At 41.9% G+C, this 18,360-nt stretch overlaps 1 protein-coding gene across 1 annotated transcript in view; it reads left to right on the plus strand.

Annotated features, from left to right (window-relative positions):
- Nucleotides 1–18,360, plus strand: part of LOC124802794 (phosphatidylinositol-3-phosphatase SAC1) — a 77,772-nt gene that overhangs the window by 39,817 nt on the left and 19,595 nt on the right. Inside the window, exons 8-10 of the mRNA XM_047263796.1 lie at nucleotides 3,082–3,161; nucleotides 6,979–7,216; nucleotides 18,093–18,329. Of these exons, the coding sequence (XP_047119752.1) occupies nucleotides 3,082–3,161; nucleotides 6,979–7,216; nucleotides 18,093–18,329 (555 nt within the window). The remainder of the gene's footprint in view (nucleotides 1–3,081; nucleotides 3,162–6,978; nucleotides 7,217–18,092; nucleotides 18,330–18,360) is intronic.

Below are 18,360 nucleotides of genomic sequence, written 5' to 3' on the forward strand. Positions count from 1 at the left end.
AAAAGTTAACATTTGACAGACCCATTAACAGTGTAGTACAAAATATGTTAACTCTTATAAGATAGCATACCGTTCGAAATGCGTAAAAGTGGTGAACATGCATTGGAAATCATCATTGGCTGTAGTCATGCAATAAGATGCATTCATACGTACAAAGACAATAACAGTATATGTTCTAAAAACATCACCATCAGCAAGCCAATTTGTAGACATGCCGAAAGAATTTTATACCAGAATCTTCCAAAAACTTCTCTCTACATCCAAATGAATTTTAAAATTATAAAGATAACAGTGGCATAAAGTAAAAGTTACGAGGCAGAGATCTGTAGTACATCATTAACTGGCAACATGCCATTTTTAGGAGGGAAATCGCATCAGTTCAGGAATAAAATCCAAGAAAGTTGTACCCAAGTCCAGCTTTTTTAAAAACTATAAAATAACTGGGGAATGAAGTTAAAAACTACAAGACAGGAAAGCTCCCTTATATAGCTAACTAGCAATGTGCCATATTTAAAAGGCAGATCAAGCATGAGAATCAAATGACAAAAACATCAAAGTACAGTGTAGTGCTAGAAATGTGAATAACATACTGTAAACTCACAGGATGATGGTAATATAGGTAACTGTTGAGTTGCATGGGTGAAAGGTGCATCAGAAAGTCATTATTTGCAATAGTACAGCAGGTATTATCATGAGAACAGTATATGATGCGGTTCCAAAAATTCTCAGTGTTCTGTAGCTGTAAACATACAAGCAAAACAGTCCATAATAATTTTATAATAAAGCTATGCGATCAACAGTCATAAAATAAGAAGGAAATACCATACCCTGGCATGATCCTGCATGACATATGTAGTAGTCATCTTTAGAAAATGTGCATACGTTGAAGAATGAAAAATGCTGCAAGCCCACCAGCCTGACAAGATACATCAAAAGCAACAATATTATGAAAAGGAAAGTTGCTACTCACCATATAGCAGAGATGCTGAGTTGCAGATAGGCACAACAAAAAGACTGTCACAAATAAAGCTTTCGGCCATTAAGGCCTTTGTCAGTAATAAATCACACACACACACACACACACACACACACACACACACACACACACACACAATTGCAGGCTCAGGCAACTGAAATCACACTGCGAGCAACTGTACCAGTGCATGATGAGATTAGCGATTTGGTGGGGGTAAGGAGCAGCCTGGGGCAGAGAGGGGGAGGCAGGAAGTGAAATGCTGCAGGCTAGACGGTGGGCAGGGGAGCGGTGCAGGTGGGGGGGTTGCAGGATAGGAGAGAAATAAAAAGACTGGGTGTGATGGTGGACTGACAGCTGTGTAGTGCTGGAGCGGGAACAGGGAAAGGGCTGGATGGGTGAGGACAGTCACTCTTGGAGGTTGAGGCCAGGAGGGTTACAGGAATGTAGGATATATTGCAGGGAAAGTTCCCACCTGCGCAATTCAGAAAAGCTGGTGTTGGCGGGTAGGATCCATATGGCATAGGCTGTGTAGCAGTCATTGAAATGAAGGGTGTGCCATATGGAGCCTGTGCCATACGAATCCTTCCCACTAACACCAGATTTTCTGAATTGCACAGGTGGGAACTTTCCCTGCAATACATCCTATGTTCCCATAACCCTCCTGGCCTCAACCTCACCCATCCAGCCCCACTTCAGCACTACACAGTTGTCAGTCCACCATCACATCCAGTCTTTTTATTTCTCTCCTTTCTCATTACTTCCCTCTCCCCACCTCTCCTCATCCTTCTGGCCAATCTGCAGCACTTCACTGTCTACCACCCCTACCATACTGTCCCCCTCCCTGCCCCAGCCTCCTCCTTACCCCCACACAGTTGCCTCTCCCGTCGTCCACTGGTGCTGCCACTCGCAGTGTGTATCCCATTCCATCCTGGATTTTACATCAAAACAAACTGTTTTAGGCAAGGGCTTGTACTGGTAAGTTATTGTGGCCATTTGGCAAGGATTTTTACCCAGTGATAGCTGACTGACAGTTGGAAGTTTTGAAGTTGTGTGTATGGTGATATAGCCAAAGAGGGTGGTGTTGTTTTGTGGTAGTTTTGTATTAGATCAGGAAGCTGATACTCAGGTCGAGGGAATGTTGGATGAAGAAAGAGACTTAACCAGATGTATTAAAATCTGAATAAACCACATTGTTTCCATGGAACAATTTCATTTTGTTGTGACAGTATCTTTGAACCATTTTATTGAATTCATTTTTTGTTGGTGCTTCTGGGCTAGAACTGTCTGCAGATTCACCATTCCTAGGGAACATTCAAGTGTCATAATTTTAACTCCTTTTGGGGAGGCTCTTTCCAATGTTCTGCAAAGGTTTCCAAAACTCTGATCAATGGGGCTGGTGCTTCAAGAACCACATAGTATGGAATGCAATCTGTGTGAATACAAACCTAAAACTATGTAGTATCCATCACACAGAAATAAACAACATTGAGATCATTTCCCTAAAGCCCAGCAACAATATAGTCATAACTCCTTATTTCTAACTTTGTCTAACAGTTCAAGTTGCAGTAAAGTTGAGAATCATTGAAGTTACAGAAACACATCTAGTGGAGCATAGGAAGGAGAAATGAAATATTCATCACAATATTACAAAGAAGACAGAATATAAACTTTGAAAGTAAGGTATTTTTGTCTAATTGTTCATATTATTTTGTCCATCTCATATTCCCTAGATTGTCCCACATTTCTGAAGCTTCCTGTTTGTACTGAGATCTGTGAGATACTATGTGAGCATGGGTGGTGATATGAATGAGTGGCTGAATAAATTTATATTTGAAGGGAATATAATTTTGCTGTAAGACAGGGAAGTAAAAGCACAGCATAACAATGGCAGACAATTCTCTCTAGAACACTCATGAAAATATGGGAAGGAAATGCTGTGCTCAAATTGTAAAAGATAGTTCTGGATCCATATTAATGTAATGCATACGTATAAAATGAGAGGTGTTGCTGGCGATAATCAGGAAAACCCTAGTATTACATTTTTGTCTTCAAAACAGTTAATTATGATGAGCAAATAGTACAGTTAGTACGTCTCAATGTTTTAGATCGACCATAGAGGAGCAGAGGATGTTTTGGAGAAAGCATTTCGTGAACATGTCACAAGACTTGGAAATTCAAATGTTAGGTAAGCATTTATCCAATTTGTTTCTCTTAGACTATGTTAATATCTGTTAATAATGTTTATGCATTATAATCACAAAAATTTCATTTCATTAGGCACACTTATTTTTCTGATGATTTCATATTTTCCTTGAGAGTATATGAAGAAGTGGTATATGAATGAATAGTATTCAGCAGAAAAACATGAATAGGTAGCCAGTAAGTGTGTCAGCAAAAGAAAATACTAATTTTCAACTTGTGGTTTCATCTTCATTAACCCTGCTGTTCTTTTCAGATCTATATAACCTGAAATGGTTATAAATTTTGTTTCTTATTATTTAAATGTCAAAATAACTTGATGAAATTTGGTGACTTTGTCTGGAAATCCAAGGGCAGCATGTGGTAAAAAAAATTTAAAATATTTTAAGTCATCTGGTCTTAAACCTTAAGGGTTACGTACATGATCTTCAGGTCAATGTGACCCAACATTTATAGCATTAGAGTCTAAGGTCACATACTTTCTGGTCGTCTCATATTTTATAGTAGTAATGACTTTTATTGTTCGTACTTACTCTCAGTATTCAACAGGTCAACAAAGTCGCTGCATTTACAACAATGAACTTATCATTATGACTTGTCAAGCTGAGTTGAAATAATTAGTAAATAGCTCAATAGATGAAGGATCACTTTCTGAGTTTGAAGATCATGTCAGTAATGCACCTGAAAGTGAGTGTTCAGATAACATTGACAACAGTCCACAGACTGTTCAAAGTAGTGTACAAACTTTGTTTCTAAGAACAGGGACATAGAATGGTAGTTGCAACCACCATCACAACACACCCGCCTAATTGCTTCGAAAGTCATCAGGAGTACCCCAGGAGTTACCAGGTATGCAAGCAGTAGAATAAGTGATGTAAAAAGTTCATTTGAAGTATTACTTTCTACAGCACTCCATAATGAAATAATAGGGATGTCAAATATTGAGGGGCAATGAGTTTATGGTACACAATGGACAAACATTAGAGTCTCATTTTCACACATACTTAGGACTTCTATTCCTGGTGAGTGTATATCGTTCACATCTCTACAAAAAGTTCGTGGGATGAGGATGCTGGGCGGAACATATTTCGAACAACTATGTACAATATCGCATCTTGCAATGTGATAAATCCACAAGAGAGAAAAGACAATATACCAATAAACTCACCGCAGTTCACAGTATCTTGGAGACGTGGTTAGAAGTTAGTCCTAAACTGTGTAACCCAGGGGAAAATGTGACCATCGACAAGCAGCTAGTAGCATTTAGAGGCCACTGTCCATTCAAAAAGTACCGGCAAAATATGGGTTCAAGATATGGACTCTGTGTGACAGCAAATCTTCATATGTACTGAACATATGACAACTTTTTTATGTCGTACAATTTAGGACAGCTGCTCCTGAAAAGGAACCGTGCGTAAAAATAAGCCAGAGTTTCCACAAAGTATGACCAACAAGGAAGTACATAGCCTTCATTTTACTTCACAAATGACACGACACTGGCCAATTATATTGCTAAGAGAAATAAGAATGTTTTCTAATTAGCCCTAGTGACAGGGCTGATAAGAAACCAAAAATGATTTTATATCATAATTCAACCAAAGGGGCTGTAGACACACTTGATCAGCTAACAGGTATATATACATGCAAACCAAAAACCAACAGATGGCTCATGATAATTTTCTACAAAATTCTTGATGTTGCTGCTTATAATGCATATATCGTGTGGACTTTGGTTCACCATAACTGGAATACAACGAAATTGACTAGAAGGCTTATATTTTTGGAGGAATTTGGAAAGTCAGTGGGTGCAGGGCACATTGCATCAAGGAAGCATTTTCCAAGAACAGAAGATTTTTTGAGAATTGAATTGGCAGGAGCATCGAAAGCATCCACGACCCTGAAGGAGCGGCAGTTGTGGCTAAATCAGTAACAACAAGTGTGGCTAAATCAGTAACAACAAGAAACTGTACTACATGTCCATGCTGTAAGTTCTGTCCTTCAAGCAATGACAATAAAACAAACATGTTGTGTGGAAAGTGTAATAAACGTGTATGCAGAACACAGGTAACCACCTTGTGTCCAAACTGCAGTGAGTAAGAAGAAAAGAAAATTATATGGGCAGACGGACAGATGATTGTTGAGAAAGACTTTTTTGTGGAAATATCTGTTGTTCCTAATATACCGTGCTTCAATATTAAAACAATATATTTTCTTTGGCGCAGTTCAGTGTATTATTATTATTATTATTATTATTATTATTATTATTGTCACTGTGATCATTAACAACATACTGTAATGTAGTAACAACAGTGTCGATGGCCTACAAATGTACAAAAAATATGTGTGAGTGGAAGTGTTCCTCCCCCCCCCCCCCTAGTATTTTATTATGTTGGGTAATATTGACCCAAACAGTACATTTGTATAGTTAAAGTGAACAGAGCAGCAGGGTTAAGGAATGAAGACAGAGAAGTGTAACAGAAGGGAAAAGTTACTCATTGTTAAGTAAAAAATTTTAGTCCGACGAGAAGAGAAAACAAACAGTGCAGGCAACAGATATGGCATCAAGTCTTTCATAAGAGAAGACACTTGACATGTCATAGCAGACCAATAAAAGAAAGTACTGGGAAATTAACAGACTGCAAAAGACTATTAAGGAAGGTACCAATGAGTAAGAGAGGAAAAAAGTAAGAAAAGTGTTTGCATAGTAAAGTTATGGATGGTTATGGACTCGAATCATATACCCTAGATCAGTTTTGCATTTGTGAAGTTCTGACATCTGTGTTGGAGAGTATGTCAAGTTGGTAATAATCTTGCTGTTACATCTTTTAATATGTTGCAGTTGTATACTGGTTCATGTGTCCACACAGTGTTACAAAAAGATTGATGAGGTTTGTCCCACTGTTTATCTATCTGTATTGAGATGCTACACATTGAAACAGACAACCAGTACAGTTGGTAATTGTTTAAAAGGAAATTCACTTGTCACTAAAATCACAAGCAGGCAGAACGGCTAGCCAGTACTTAAAGAGTCAAAATTCCAGTACTTACCACAAAATCTATTTTCAGAACACTATAATGGTCTAATGACAGCTTGGTTCATCACTTGAGTCACTTAATAGTCCATTACCACCTGAGTACCTCAGAACTTCTTTGGTGGAAACTTTCCATATGTGATCATCTTAACTCTCATTAGATTCATGGACTTAATTTTTACTTTTCTCATGTCTTATACTTCCGTTCCTTCTATTCTCAGTATCCAATTCTTTCTTTTACTTTTCTCTTTTTTCCCTACATCCCCCCCCCCCCCCCCCCATCCTCCTTGTTCTCTTATTTATACCCATTCTTACTGCTTTTCTGAGTTTGTGATTCTCGCCCCATTAATTCTCGTACTTATTGATTGCATTCTTTTCAGCATATATCTTCGCAATACCTCAGGTAGTGTCTGCTGCCTACATTGTAGGATTTTCATTTATGTAGTCTGAAATCTCTCTCTTAATTCTAGATGTGCTCTTTTCTCAAACTATTTGTGTGTTACTATTCCTTTCATTTTTGTCCCATCATCTGTTGATCTATGAAACTGAAAACTTAACTCTAATTTTCGCACTTTTTCTCATTTTTAATTCTTATGTTCCTTACCCTTTCAAATATTGATTGATTGGTTGATTAATGAGAAGGAGTAGATTCCAGAGTCATACTCCTATTTTAAATTAGCAACACTATTAATTGTGTTTTTAATGGATGATATTAAGATAGACTATATGGGTTACATTGTCAGTTCTTTGTTCACTTCCTCTTATGGTTAGGTACGAAGCATTCGACTTCCATGCAGAGTGCCGTGCACTTCGCTGGGACCGTCTCAGCATTCTGCTGGATCGACTGTCTCATGAACAAGATGAATTTGGAGTTTTTCTCCTGACTCGTGATGGAACCTTGGTGTCACAACAGGATGGTGTTTTTCGCACTAACTGTGTTGACTGCCTGGACAGAACAAATGTAGTGCAGAGCATGCTTGCACGTCGCTCACTTACACAAGTATTGCAGGTCAGTATTACAACACTCAGAAAATTAATTTTCACAAGCTACGTATAAATAGCATTCTGTAATTTTTTTGGATATCACATGTTGTGTGTAGGCTGTGTTGGATTGTAATTACTGCATGGATCAATCGTGTACACTTCTCTGTACAAACAACTGTCATGAAGAACCTTGTTATGATAGCCATATTTTTTATTTCTGGCAATGTGTGCTTCTCAGTGAACTGCTAGGGCAAAATTGGCCAAATGCAAGTGTAATTATGTTTAAATAATGCCTATGCAAGAAACAATTCTCTTGTTTACTCTGGCTATGCAGTCAAATCCGGCATGGCTTTCCATACTTCAGCCCCTATATTTTATAGTGGGCCAAGAGTCTTGTCATCTCTGTATTCATTATTCATTTATTGGGTTTCATAAAGCCCATGTAGATGTAGAACATTCAGAGATGTAGGCTGAGTCTGGGCATACATCAGTGAAATAGAAGCAACTAAATCTGTGTCAAAAGAAGAATTCATTTGAGGAAACTATAAAACTGAGGCGGAATGAGCGATCAATACTTAGCACCTTCAAGAGGAAAATTCTTATTATTGCCAGTGGACACACACAAAAGTACAATAAACTTTTCCTCCTAGTTCTAAATTGATGTATACATTTTATCTCTCTCCCTCTTAAACCATCTGTCATATCGTCTCTGGACTCAGGCTGGCACAGTGCTTGCCACCGATCTTTGGCCTGCACTCTCACAACAGGTGGATTCGTGTCTTCCTGGGGTCAGTGATCTGTGTCTCCTCTCAAATTTTCTCTAACCTATCCCTCTTGCCTCGTCAAGAAAGGAAGTAATATTTCCAGAACCTAGAATAGTCTCCGTATTTTTGTGTGTCTACTAGCAGTACTAAGAGTTTCACCTCCTGCATGTAAGTACCTCCCAGTCATTCTGTCATGTAATCACAAATTAAATATTTGCACTGTATTAACAATACACCATCAGATTATTGCTTTATACAATTTGTCCTTATGGTAATAAAATGCTGCTGCATCCTTATTTGCATTAAATTAAACAGCTGTTATTTATCTCCTATAGGTAACTTAATATTTACAAGATTGATTTGACTTGAACAAGGAGATACAAAAAACATTGCCCCCTCCCACTGCAGCCCACATAAAAACAGGGTTTATTGTGCAGATTCACTACCTGAGTCTAAAGCCAACCAGTACTCTTGAAGAATAGTAGGAGGTCCTTTACTAGTCCCTTATTAGACACAATTTCTTCAGGATTTAATGACCCAAATGTTCTGTCTTTTGATCTCCTTTCACATTGGAAGACGAGGTGTGTGCGATTTCATCATCATCATCATCATCATCATCATCATCACACAGACTACACCTAGGATCTTCTTTCTCTTTACCTGCCAAGTGTAGGTGTGTCTTAAAGTTTCAACAGCCTGTCAGTGCCCTACCAAGAGGTCAGTCTGTCTCCTATTTAAGCCAAAGATTACAGAACTTCTCTTAAAACATGGCTTTGTCATCGTTAGTGTGCCATGTTTTAGTTGTTGGATCATAGTCCAATATTCTACATGCTGCCTTCCAATCCAGTTTCATAGTTTTAAGTTTACCACTGACTTAGTGATGGTGAGGATGGGTTCCAGTCCAGTAAATGGAATTGTCAAACCTGTCCTGGACAGTCTATCAGCTTGTTCAACTTCACTGATTCCTGAGTGACCAGGCACCCACAGCAGGTTTATTCTGTTGCTTTCACCTATTTTCACAAGGGCTTTGCGGCATTCTGCGACAATCTTTGATCTCACTGCTGGGGCTGATGGAGGTTTCAGAGCTGCTTGGCTGTCATAAAGTGTAGGTGCTACAATCCTCGTAGTACCTATGCAAATTCTCCTCCATTGGCACTCTGATAGCGGATATTTCTGCTTTGAATACTGTCACCAGCTTCCCTAGAGAGATTGCACTCTCTAGTCTAGGGTGAATCCCATACACTGTGGCTCCAGTCTTTGTCTGTTTTTGACCACACTGACTTCTGCATGATGTCATGGTTCATTCTTCCACTGCCCTCTACTTCCAACTGTTATGTTGGAAGGTTTATTGAAGCAGCTGGTAGTTATTGTATGTCAGTGAGCATTACTCTGATCATTCCTGTACTTCTCTCATGCCCTATTTTGCTGTGGAATTTGGGATATTCTAAAGATGTCCAATTAATTTCAGTTTTTAGCATTTACGCTCCTGACGCTGCCTCCATTTTGACCCACTGGATGTAATGGGAGCATGGCCAGCAGTAGGGGTTCTGCTTATTTCATCTGTAATTGCATTACATGAATATATTGGTATTTTTCAAACAAATAGTTACCTTCATACATAACAACCTAATTCTGTTCTCAATACACTACTAACTGTCATGCCGCTTTACAATAAACAGTGTACTTGCCATGTAGCTAATAGGAATTTCCTGATCTTGAAGCTAAATGATTAATTAATTTGTAGAAATAGTGGATAATGAGGTATATTTTTAAATATCATTTTGAATATAATAGAGGGAAACATTCCACGTCGGAAAAATATATCTAAAAACAAAGATGATGTGACTTATCAAACGAAAGCGCCGGCAGGTTGATAGACACACAAACAAACACACAAAATTCAAGCTTTCGCAACCAACAGTTTTTTCATCAGGAAAGAGGGAAGGAGAGGAAAAAACGAAAGGATGTGGGTTTTAAGGGAGAGGGTAAGGAGTCATTCCAATCCCGGGAGCGGAAAGACTTACCTCAGGGAGAAAAAAGGACAGGTATACACTCACGCACACACACACATATCCATCCGCACATACACAGACACAAGCAGACATTAGTAAAGGCAAAGAGTTTGGGCAGAGATGTCAGTCGAGGTGGAAGTAGTGGCAAAGATGTTGTTGAAAGACAGGTGAGGTATGAGCGGCGGCAACTTGAAATTAGCGGAGGTTGAGGCCTGGCAGATAACGAGAAGAGAGGATATACTGAAGAGCAAGTTACCATCTCCGGAGTTCTGACAGGTTGGTGTTAGTGGGAAGTATCCAGATAACCCAGACGGTGTAACACTGTGCCAAGATGTGCTGGCCGTGCACCAAGGCATGTTTAGCCACAGGGTGATCTTCATTACCAACAAATACTGTCTGCCTGTGTCCATTCATGCGAATGGACAGTTTGTTGCTGGTCATTCCCACATAGAAAGCTTCACAGTGTAGGCAGGTCAGTTGGTAAATCACATGGGCGCTTCACACTTGGCTCTGCCTTTGATCGTGTACACCTTCTGGGTTACAGGACTTGAGTAGGTGGTGGTGGGAGGGTGCATGGGACAAGTTTTACACCGGGGGCACTTACAAGGGTAGGAGCCAGAGGGTAGGGAAGGTGGTTTGGAGATTTCATAGGGATGAACTAAGAGGTTACGGAGGTTAGGTGGACGGCGGAAAGACACTCTTGGTGGAGTGGGGAGGATTTCATGAAGGATGGATCTCATTTCAGGGCAGGATTTGAGGAAGTCGTATCCCTGCTGGAGAGCCACATTCAGAGTCTGATCCAGTCCCGGAAAGTATCCAGTCACAAGTGGGGCACTTTTGGGGTTCTTCTGTGGGAGGTTCTGGGTTTGAGGGGATGAGGAAGTGGCTCTGGTTATTTGCTTCTGTACCAGGTCGGGAGGGTAGTTGCGGGATGCGAAAGCTGTTTTCAGGTTGTTGGTGTAATCGTTCATGGATTCCGGACTGGAGCAGATTCGTTTGCCACGAAGACCTAGGCTGTAAGAAAGGGACCGTTTGATGTGAAATGGATGGCAGCTGTCATAATGGAGGTACTGTTGCTTGTTGGTGGGTTTGATGTGGACGGACGTGTGAAGCTGGCCATTGGACAGATGGAGGTCAACGTCAAGGTAAGTGGCATGGGATTTGGAGTAGGACCAGGTGAATCTGATGGAACCAAAGGAGTTGAGGTTGGGGAGGAAATTCTGGAGTTCTTCTTCACTGTGAGTCCAGATAATGAAGATGTCATCAATAAATCTGTACCAAACTTTGGGTTGGCAGGCCTGGGTAACCAAGAAGGCTTCCTCTAAGCGACCCATGAATAGGTTGGCATACGAGGGGACCATCCAGGTACCCATGACTGTTCCCTTTAATTGTTGGTATGTCTGGCCTTCGAAAGTGAAGAAGTTGTGGGTCAGGATGAAGCTGGCTAAGGTAATCAGGAAAGAGGTTTTAGGTAGGGTGGCAGGTGATCGGCGCGAAAGGAAGTGCTCCATCGCTGCGAGGCCCTGGACGTGCGGAATATTTGTGTATAAGGAAGTGGCATCAATGGTTACAAGGATGGTTTCCGGGGGTAACAGATTGGGTAAGGATTCCAGGCATTCGAGAAAGTGGTTGGTGTCTTTGATGAAGGATGGGAGACTGCATGTAATGGGTTGAAGGTGTTGATCTACGTAGGCAGAGATAGGTTCTGTGGGGGCTTGGTAACCAGCTACAATGGGGCAGCCGGGATGATTGGGTTTGTGAATTTTAGGAAGAAGGTAGAAGGTAGGGGTGCGGGGTGTCGGTGGGGTCAGGAGGTTGATGGAGTCAGGTGAAAGGTTTTGTAGGGGGCCTAAGGTTCTGAGGATTCCTTGAAGCTCTGCTTGGACATCAGGAATGGGATTAACTTGGCAAACTTTGTATGTAGTGTTGTCTGAAAGCTGACGCAGTCCTTCAGCCACATACTCCCGACAATCAAGTACCACGGTCGTGGAACCCTTGTCCGCCGGAAGAATGACGATGGATCGGTCAGCCTTCAGATCACAGATAGCCTGGGCTTCAGCAGTGGTAATGTTGGGAGTAGGATTAAGGTTTTTTAAGAAGGATTGAGAGGCAAGGCTGGAAGTCAGAAATTCCTGGAAGGTTTGAGAGGGTGATTTTGAGGAAGAGGAGGTGGGTCCCGCTGTGACGGAGGACGGAACTGTTCCAGGTAGGGTTCAATTTGGATAGAGTCTTGGGGAGTTGGATCATTAGGAGTAGGATTAGGATCATTTTTCTTCATGGCAAAGTGATATTTCCAGCAGAGATTACGAGTGTAGGACAGTAAATCTTTGACGAGGGCTGTTTGGTTGAATCTGGGAGTGGGGCTGAAGGTGAGGCCTTTGGATAGGACAGAGGTTTTGGATTGGGAGACATGTTTGGAGGAAAGGTTAACTACTGAATTAGGGTGTTGTGGTTCCAGATTGTGTTGATTGGAATTTTGAGGTTTTGGGAGGAGTGGAGCTGGAAGTGGGAGATTGAGTAGATGGGAGAGACCGGGTCTGTGTGCAATGAGAGGAGGTTGAGGTTTGCTGGAAAGGTTGTGAAGGGTGAGTGAGTTGCCTTTCCGGGGGCGGAAACCAGGAGATTGGATAGTTTCTTGAGGTGGAGGGTGGCATGCTGTTCTAATTTGCAGTTGGCATGTAGGAGGATGCTCTGAACAGCCGGTGTGGATGTGGGAGAGGAAAGATTGAGGACTTTTATTAAGGATAGGAGTTGACGGTGGTGTTCATTGGCTGAGTTGATGTGGAGGTGAAGGATTAGGTGGGTGAAAGCAATGGATTGTTCAGTTTGGAGCAGGTATAGGGACTGATGGAAAGAAGGGTTGCAGCCAGAGTGTGAGGCCTTTGGGGGTAATGCCAAATGTCAGACAAACCTGAGAAAATAAAATATGGGAGCGTAATCTGGCTAGCATGAAGGCACGTTTGCGGAGGGAATGTAAATAAAACTTAATGGGGTCGTTGTGTGGGTGTGGTGAAGGTGACATGGTATTAGAAGATGGAAAGTGCTGGCCGTGCACCAAGGCATGTTTAGCCACAGGGTGATCCTCAACCACCTAACCTTGGTGCACATCGTTGTCTACCAACCTAAGTTCACCACAGGATCAACATAGCCCAGCTTTAACCAACACTTTTTCGCCTTTTTTCACACCAGATCTCCAGTTGCTTTCTAGTTCACCTTTATCTCTCCCCATATATTTTCATTTTCATTTCAGCCTCATGTTACACTTTCCACTTTCTAATACCATGTCACCCTCACAACACCCCCCACAATGACACCATTAAGTTTTATTTACGTTCCCTCTGCAAACATGCCTTCGCGCTAACCAGATTACGCTCCCATATTTTATTTTCTCAGGCTTGTCTGACATTTGGCATTACCCCCCAAAGGCCTCACACTTGAAGTTCCCATCTCTGGCTGCAACCCTTCTTTCCATCAGTCCCTATACCAGTTCCAAACTGAACAATCCATTGCTCTCACCCACCTAATCCTTCTCCTCCACATCAACTCAGCCAATGAACACCCCCGTCAACTCCTATCCTTAATAAAAGTCCTCAATCTTTCCTCTCCCATATCCACACCAGCTGTTCAGAGCATCCTCCTACAGGCCAACCGCAAATTAGAACAGCATGCCACCCTTCACCTCAAAAAACTATCCAATCTCCTGGTTTCCCACCTCCGGAAAGGCAACTCACTCACCCTTCACAACCTTTCCAGGAAACCTCAACCTCCTCTCATTGCACACAAACCCGGTCTCTCCCATCTACTCAATCTCCCACTTCCAGCTCCACTCCTCCCAAAGCCTCAAAATTCCAATCAACACAATCTGGAACCACAACACCCTAATTCAGTAGTTAACCTTTCCTCCAAACATCTCTCCCAATCTGAAACCTCTGTCCTATCCAAAGGCCTCACCTTCAGCCCCACTCCCAGATTCAACCAAACAGCCCTTGTCAAAGATTTACTGTCCTACACTCGTACTCTCTGCTGGAAATATCACTTTGCCACGAAGAAAAATGATCCTAATCCTACTCCTAATGATCCAACTCCCCAATACACTATCCAAATTGAACCCTGCCTGGAACAGTTCCATCCTCTGTCACAGCGGGACCCACCTCCTCTTCCTCAAAATCACCCTCTCCAAACCTTCCAGGAATTTCTGACTTCCAGCCTTGCCTCTCAATCCTTCTTACAAAACCTTAATCCTACTCCCAACATCACCACTGCTGAAACCCAGGCTATCTGTGATCTGAAGGCTGACCGATCCATCGTCATTCTTCCGGCGGACAAGGGTTCCACGACCGTGGTACTTGATCGTCAGGAGTATGTGGCTGAGGGACTGCGTCAGCTTTCAGACAACACTACATACAAAGTTTGCCAAGGTAATCCCATTCCTGATGTCCAAGCAGAGCTTCAAGGAATCCTCAGAACCTTAGGTCCCCTACAAAACCCTTCACCTTACTCCATCAACCTCCTGACCCCACCGACACCCCGCACCCCTACCTTCTACCTTCTTCCTAAAATTCACAAACCCAATCATCCCGGCCACCCCATTGTAGCTGGTTACCAAGCCCCCACAGAACCTATCTCTGCCTACGTAGATCAACTCCTTCAACCCATTACATGCAGTCTCCCATCCTTCATCAAAGACACCAACCACTTTCTCGAACGCCTGGAATCCTTACCCAATCTGTTACCCCCGGAAACCATCCTTGTAACCGCTGATGCCACTTCCTTATACACAAATATTCCGCACGTCCAGGGCCTCGCTGTGATGGAGCACTTCCTTTCACGCCGATCACCTGCCACCGTACCTAAAACCTCTTTCCTCATTACCTTAGCCAGCTTCATCCTGACCCACAACTTCTTCACTTTCGAAGGCCAGACATACCAACACTTAAAGGGAACAGCCATGGGTACCAGGATGGCCCCCTCGTACGCCAACCTATTCATGGGTCGCTTAGAGGAAGCCTTCTTGGTTACCTAGGTCTGCCAACCCAAAGTTTGGTACAGATTTATTGATGACATCTTCATGATCTGGACTCATAGTGAAGAAGAACTCCAGAATTTCCTCTCCAACCTCAACTCCTTTGGTTCCATCATATTCACCTGGTCCTACTCCAAATCCCATGCCGCTTTCCTTGATGTTGACCTCCATCTGTCCAATGGCCAGCTTCACACGTCCGTCCACATCAAACCCACCAACAAGCAACAGTACCTCCATTATGACAGCTGCCATCCATTCCACATCAAACGGTCCCTTTATTACAGCCTAGGTCTTCGTGGCAAACGAATCTGCTCCTGTCCGGAATCCATGAACCATTACACCAACAACCTGAAAACAGCTTTCGCATCCCGCAACTACACTCCCGACCTGGTACAGAAGCAAATAACCAGAGCAACTTCCTCATCCCCTCAAACCCAGAAACTCCCACAGAAGAACCCCAAAAGTGTCCCACTTGTGACTGGATACTTTCTGGGACCGGATCAGACTCTGAATGTGGCTCCCCAGCAGGGATACGACTTCCTCAAATCCTGCCCTGAAATGGGATCCATCCTTCATGAAATCCCCCCCACTCCATCAAGAGTGTCTTTCCGCCGTCCACCTAACCTTCGTAACCTCTTAGTTCATCCCTATGAAATCCCCAAATCACCTTCCCTACCCTCTGGCTCCTACCCTTATAAGCGCCCCCTGTGTAGAACCTGTTCCATCCACCCTCCTACCACCACCTACTCCAATCCTGTAACCCGGAAGGTGTACACGATCAAAGGCAGAGCCACGTGTGAAAGCACCCACGTGATTTACCAACTGACCTGCCTACACTGTGAAGCTTTCTATGTGGGAATAACCAGAAACAAACTGTCCATTCACATGAATGGACACAGGCAGACAGTGTTTGTTGGTAATGAGGATCACCCTGTGGCTAAACATGCCTTGGTGCACGGCCAGCACATCTTTGCACAGTGTTACACCGTCCGCGTTATCTGGATACTTCCCACTAACACCAACCTGTCAGAACTCCAGAGATGGGAACTTGCCCTGCAGTATATCCTCTCTTCTCGTTATCCGCCAGGCCTCAACCTCCGCTAATTTCAAGTTGCCGCCGCTCATACCTCACCTGTCTTTCAACAACATCTTTGCCTCTCTACTTCCGACTCGACTGACATCTCTGCCCAAACTCTTTGCCTTTACAAATGTCTGCTTGTGTCTGTGTATGTGCAGATGGATATGTGTGTGTGTGTGCTAGTGTATACCTGTCCTTTTTTCCCCCTAAGGTAAGTCTTTCCGCTCCCGGAATTGGAATGACTCCTTACCCTCTCCCTTAAAACCCACATCCTTTCGTCTTTCCCTCTCCTTCCCTCTTTCCTGATGAAGCAACCATTGGTTGTGGAAGCTTGAATTTTGTGTGTATGTTTGTGTTTGTTTGTGTGTCTATCGACCTGCTGGCGCTTTCGTATGGTAGGTCACATCATCTTTGTTTTTAGATATAAATATTATTTTGAGTTGATATAGATTATTTATAAGAATAAAAATACCGATCAGAGCTTCCTAATTAATTTTCGACATGTTGGTTCTATTTTATCTTGATACCTAGGAGGAAGTGTAGGTATTTTACATACAGTGTTGCATTTAGTGTCTGACTATTAATGTCTAGCAAGTCATGGTTGCTTATTTCAAATTGCATAATATGAGTATCTGTGAGATTAAGACAAACTGTTTGCTGTGAACTAGTTGTAGGCCTTTTCAGCTGTCACTTAGGCTGTGTTAAATGACATTCAGTTTGTGCTCTTGTCGCTATCAAATATAAGTCATTGGAGAAAATTCTGGCCATTTGTTCAGGCAGCAAAGTAAGTGTCCAGGCACTCAGAAACCGAAATTAAGGGTAACAGAGAAAAACCAGAAATGTTGAACTCCATTTTCAAATGTTCCTTTACTAAAGAAGGTTCAAGAATACAGCCCCATTCTATTCTCACACCACAGCAGAGATGACTAATATACATATTAAACAATGGAAAATCAAGGATGGAATAATGTAATATCATGAAACAGATGGATTGTTACTCACCATATAGTGGAAATGCTGACTTGCGACAGGCGCAACATGTGTGCAAAAAGGTAAGATTTCAACCAAAAGGTCATCTTTTATGTATGTCTGCAATCTAATTCAGAAGGAGGTCTTTTGAATGGAAGCTAATTTTTTGAGTAGTCTTTTTGTTGTGCCTGTTTGAGACTCAGCAACACCACTATACGGTAATACAGATATTAGTGTCAGCTGGACTGAAAAACAGCTGAAATCATTAAAATTGAAAAAGCCTGTAGAATCTGATGGAATCCCTCAATTTTGTAAGGTCCATTGGAATATCTTGGGACCAGTGGCTAACTGGGCCTTGTTTCTTTCTTCCACAAAACGTATGAGGCTACTATCAATTCAGGCAGTTGGCAGTGCTGAAAGATGATGGAATCACTCTTCAACAAGCAGTCTAATGATTATAATTGTTGTGATTTACTTGAAACAATTATGTAGTGCAAAATTTTCATAGAAATATGATGACATATTGAGCTCATGAACTAATTACAGGTTCACTGCAAATATTAAGAAAATTACTGTTACCATAGCATAAATTAGAAACATAATGGAACCTGGAAATGTTACTGCCAGCATGTGTCTCTTTTTTAGGCTATAAGCTTTGATGGGTGGCCCAGTTACCCTATAAAGCTTTCAAAAATGGGGTAAATGGGCCATGTGCTTGGGTTATCTGAGCCCAGCTTGCATATCAAGAACCAAATATCATTGTGTGGAAGTGATGGGAATAATGATTTAATGAGACATTCTGAAGGCTGAAATTCATAAAAAGGTGAAGAAGTAATTATCGAAGTATTGCAGTTTGTAAGAGCATCATGCCTGTCAAATTGTGATGATGGGTTGTTTCTCAAAAGTGGTATTGTTGACATATTTACAGTGAATGGACATTAAATAATGTTTTTTATGTTTTAAATCAAAAAAATTGCTATGATGGTGACCTGTGTTTCTTAGATATATTTTGCAATTTTTCATTAATTTATTATTTTTCGTCATTTGCTGTACAGAAGCTCGGCCTCCTACAACAAAGTCAGGCTGTTCAACAGCAACCACTCCTCGAGTACCTCTTCAAGCAGGTGTGGGCCGACAATGCAGATGTCCTCAGTATACAGTACTCGGGGACTGGTGCTCTGAAGACTGATTTCACACGTACTGGAAAAAGGACTCGCATTGGTCTTCTGCGAGATCTTGTCAATTCTCTAACCCGCTACTGCAAGAACAATTTTGCTGATGGTTTCAGGCAGGTTAGGAATCCCATTATGCTCATCTCTCTCT

Source organism: Schistocerca piceifrons, chromosome 6, assembly GCF_021461385.2.
Source record: "Schistocerca piceifrons isolate TAMUIC-IGC-003096 chromosome 6, iqSchPice1.1, whole genome shotgun sequence".
Classification (NCBI taxonomy): Eukaryota; Metazoa; Arthropoda; class Insecta; order Orthoptera; family Acrididae; genus Schistocerca; species Schistocerca piceifrons.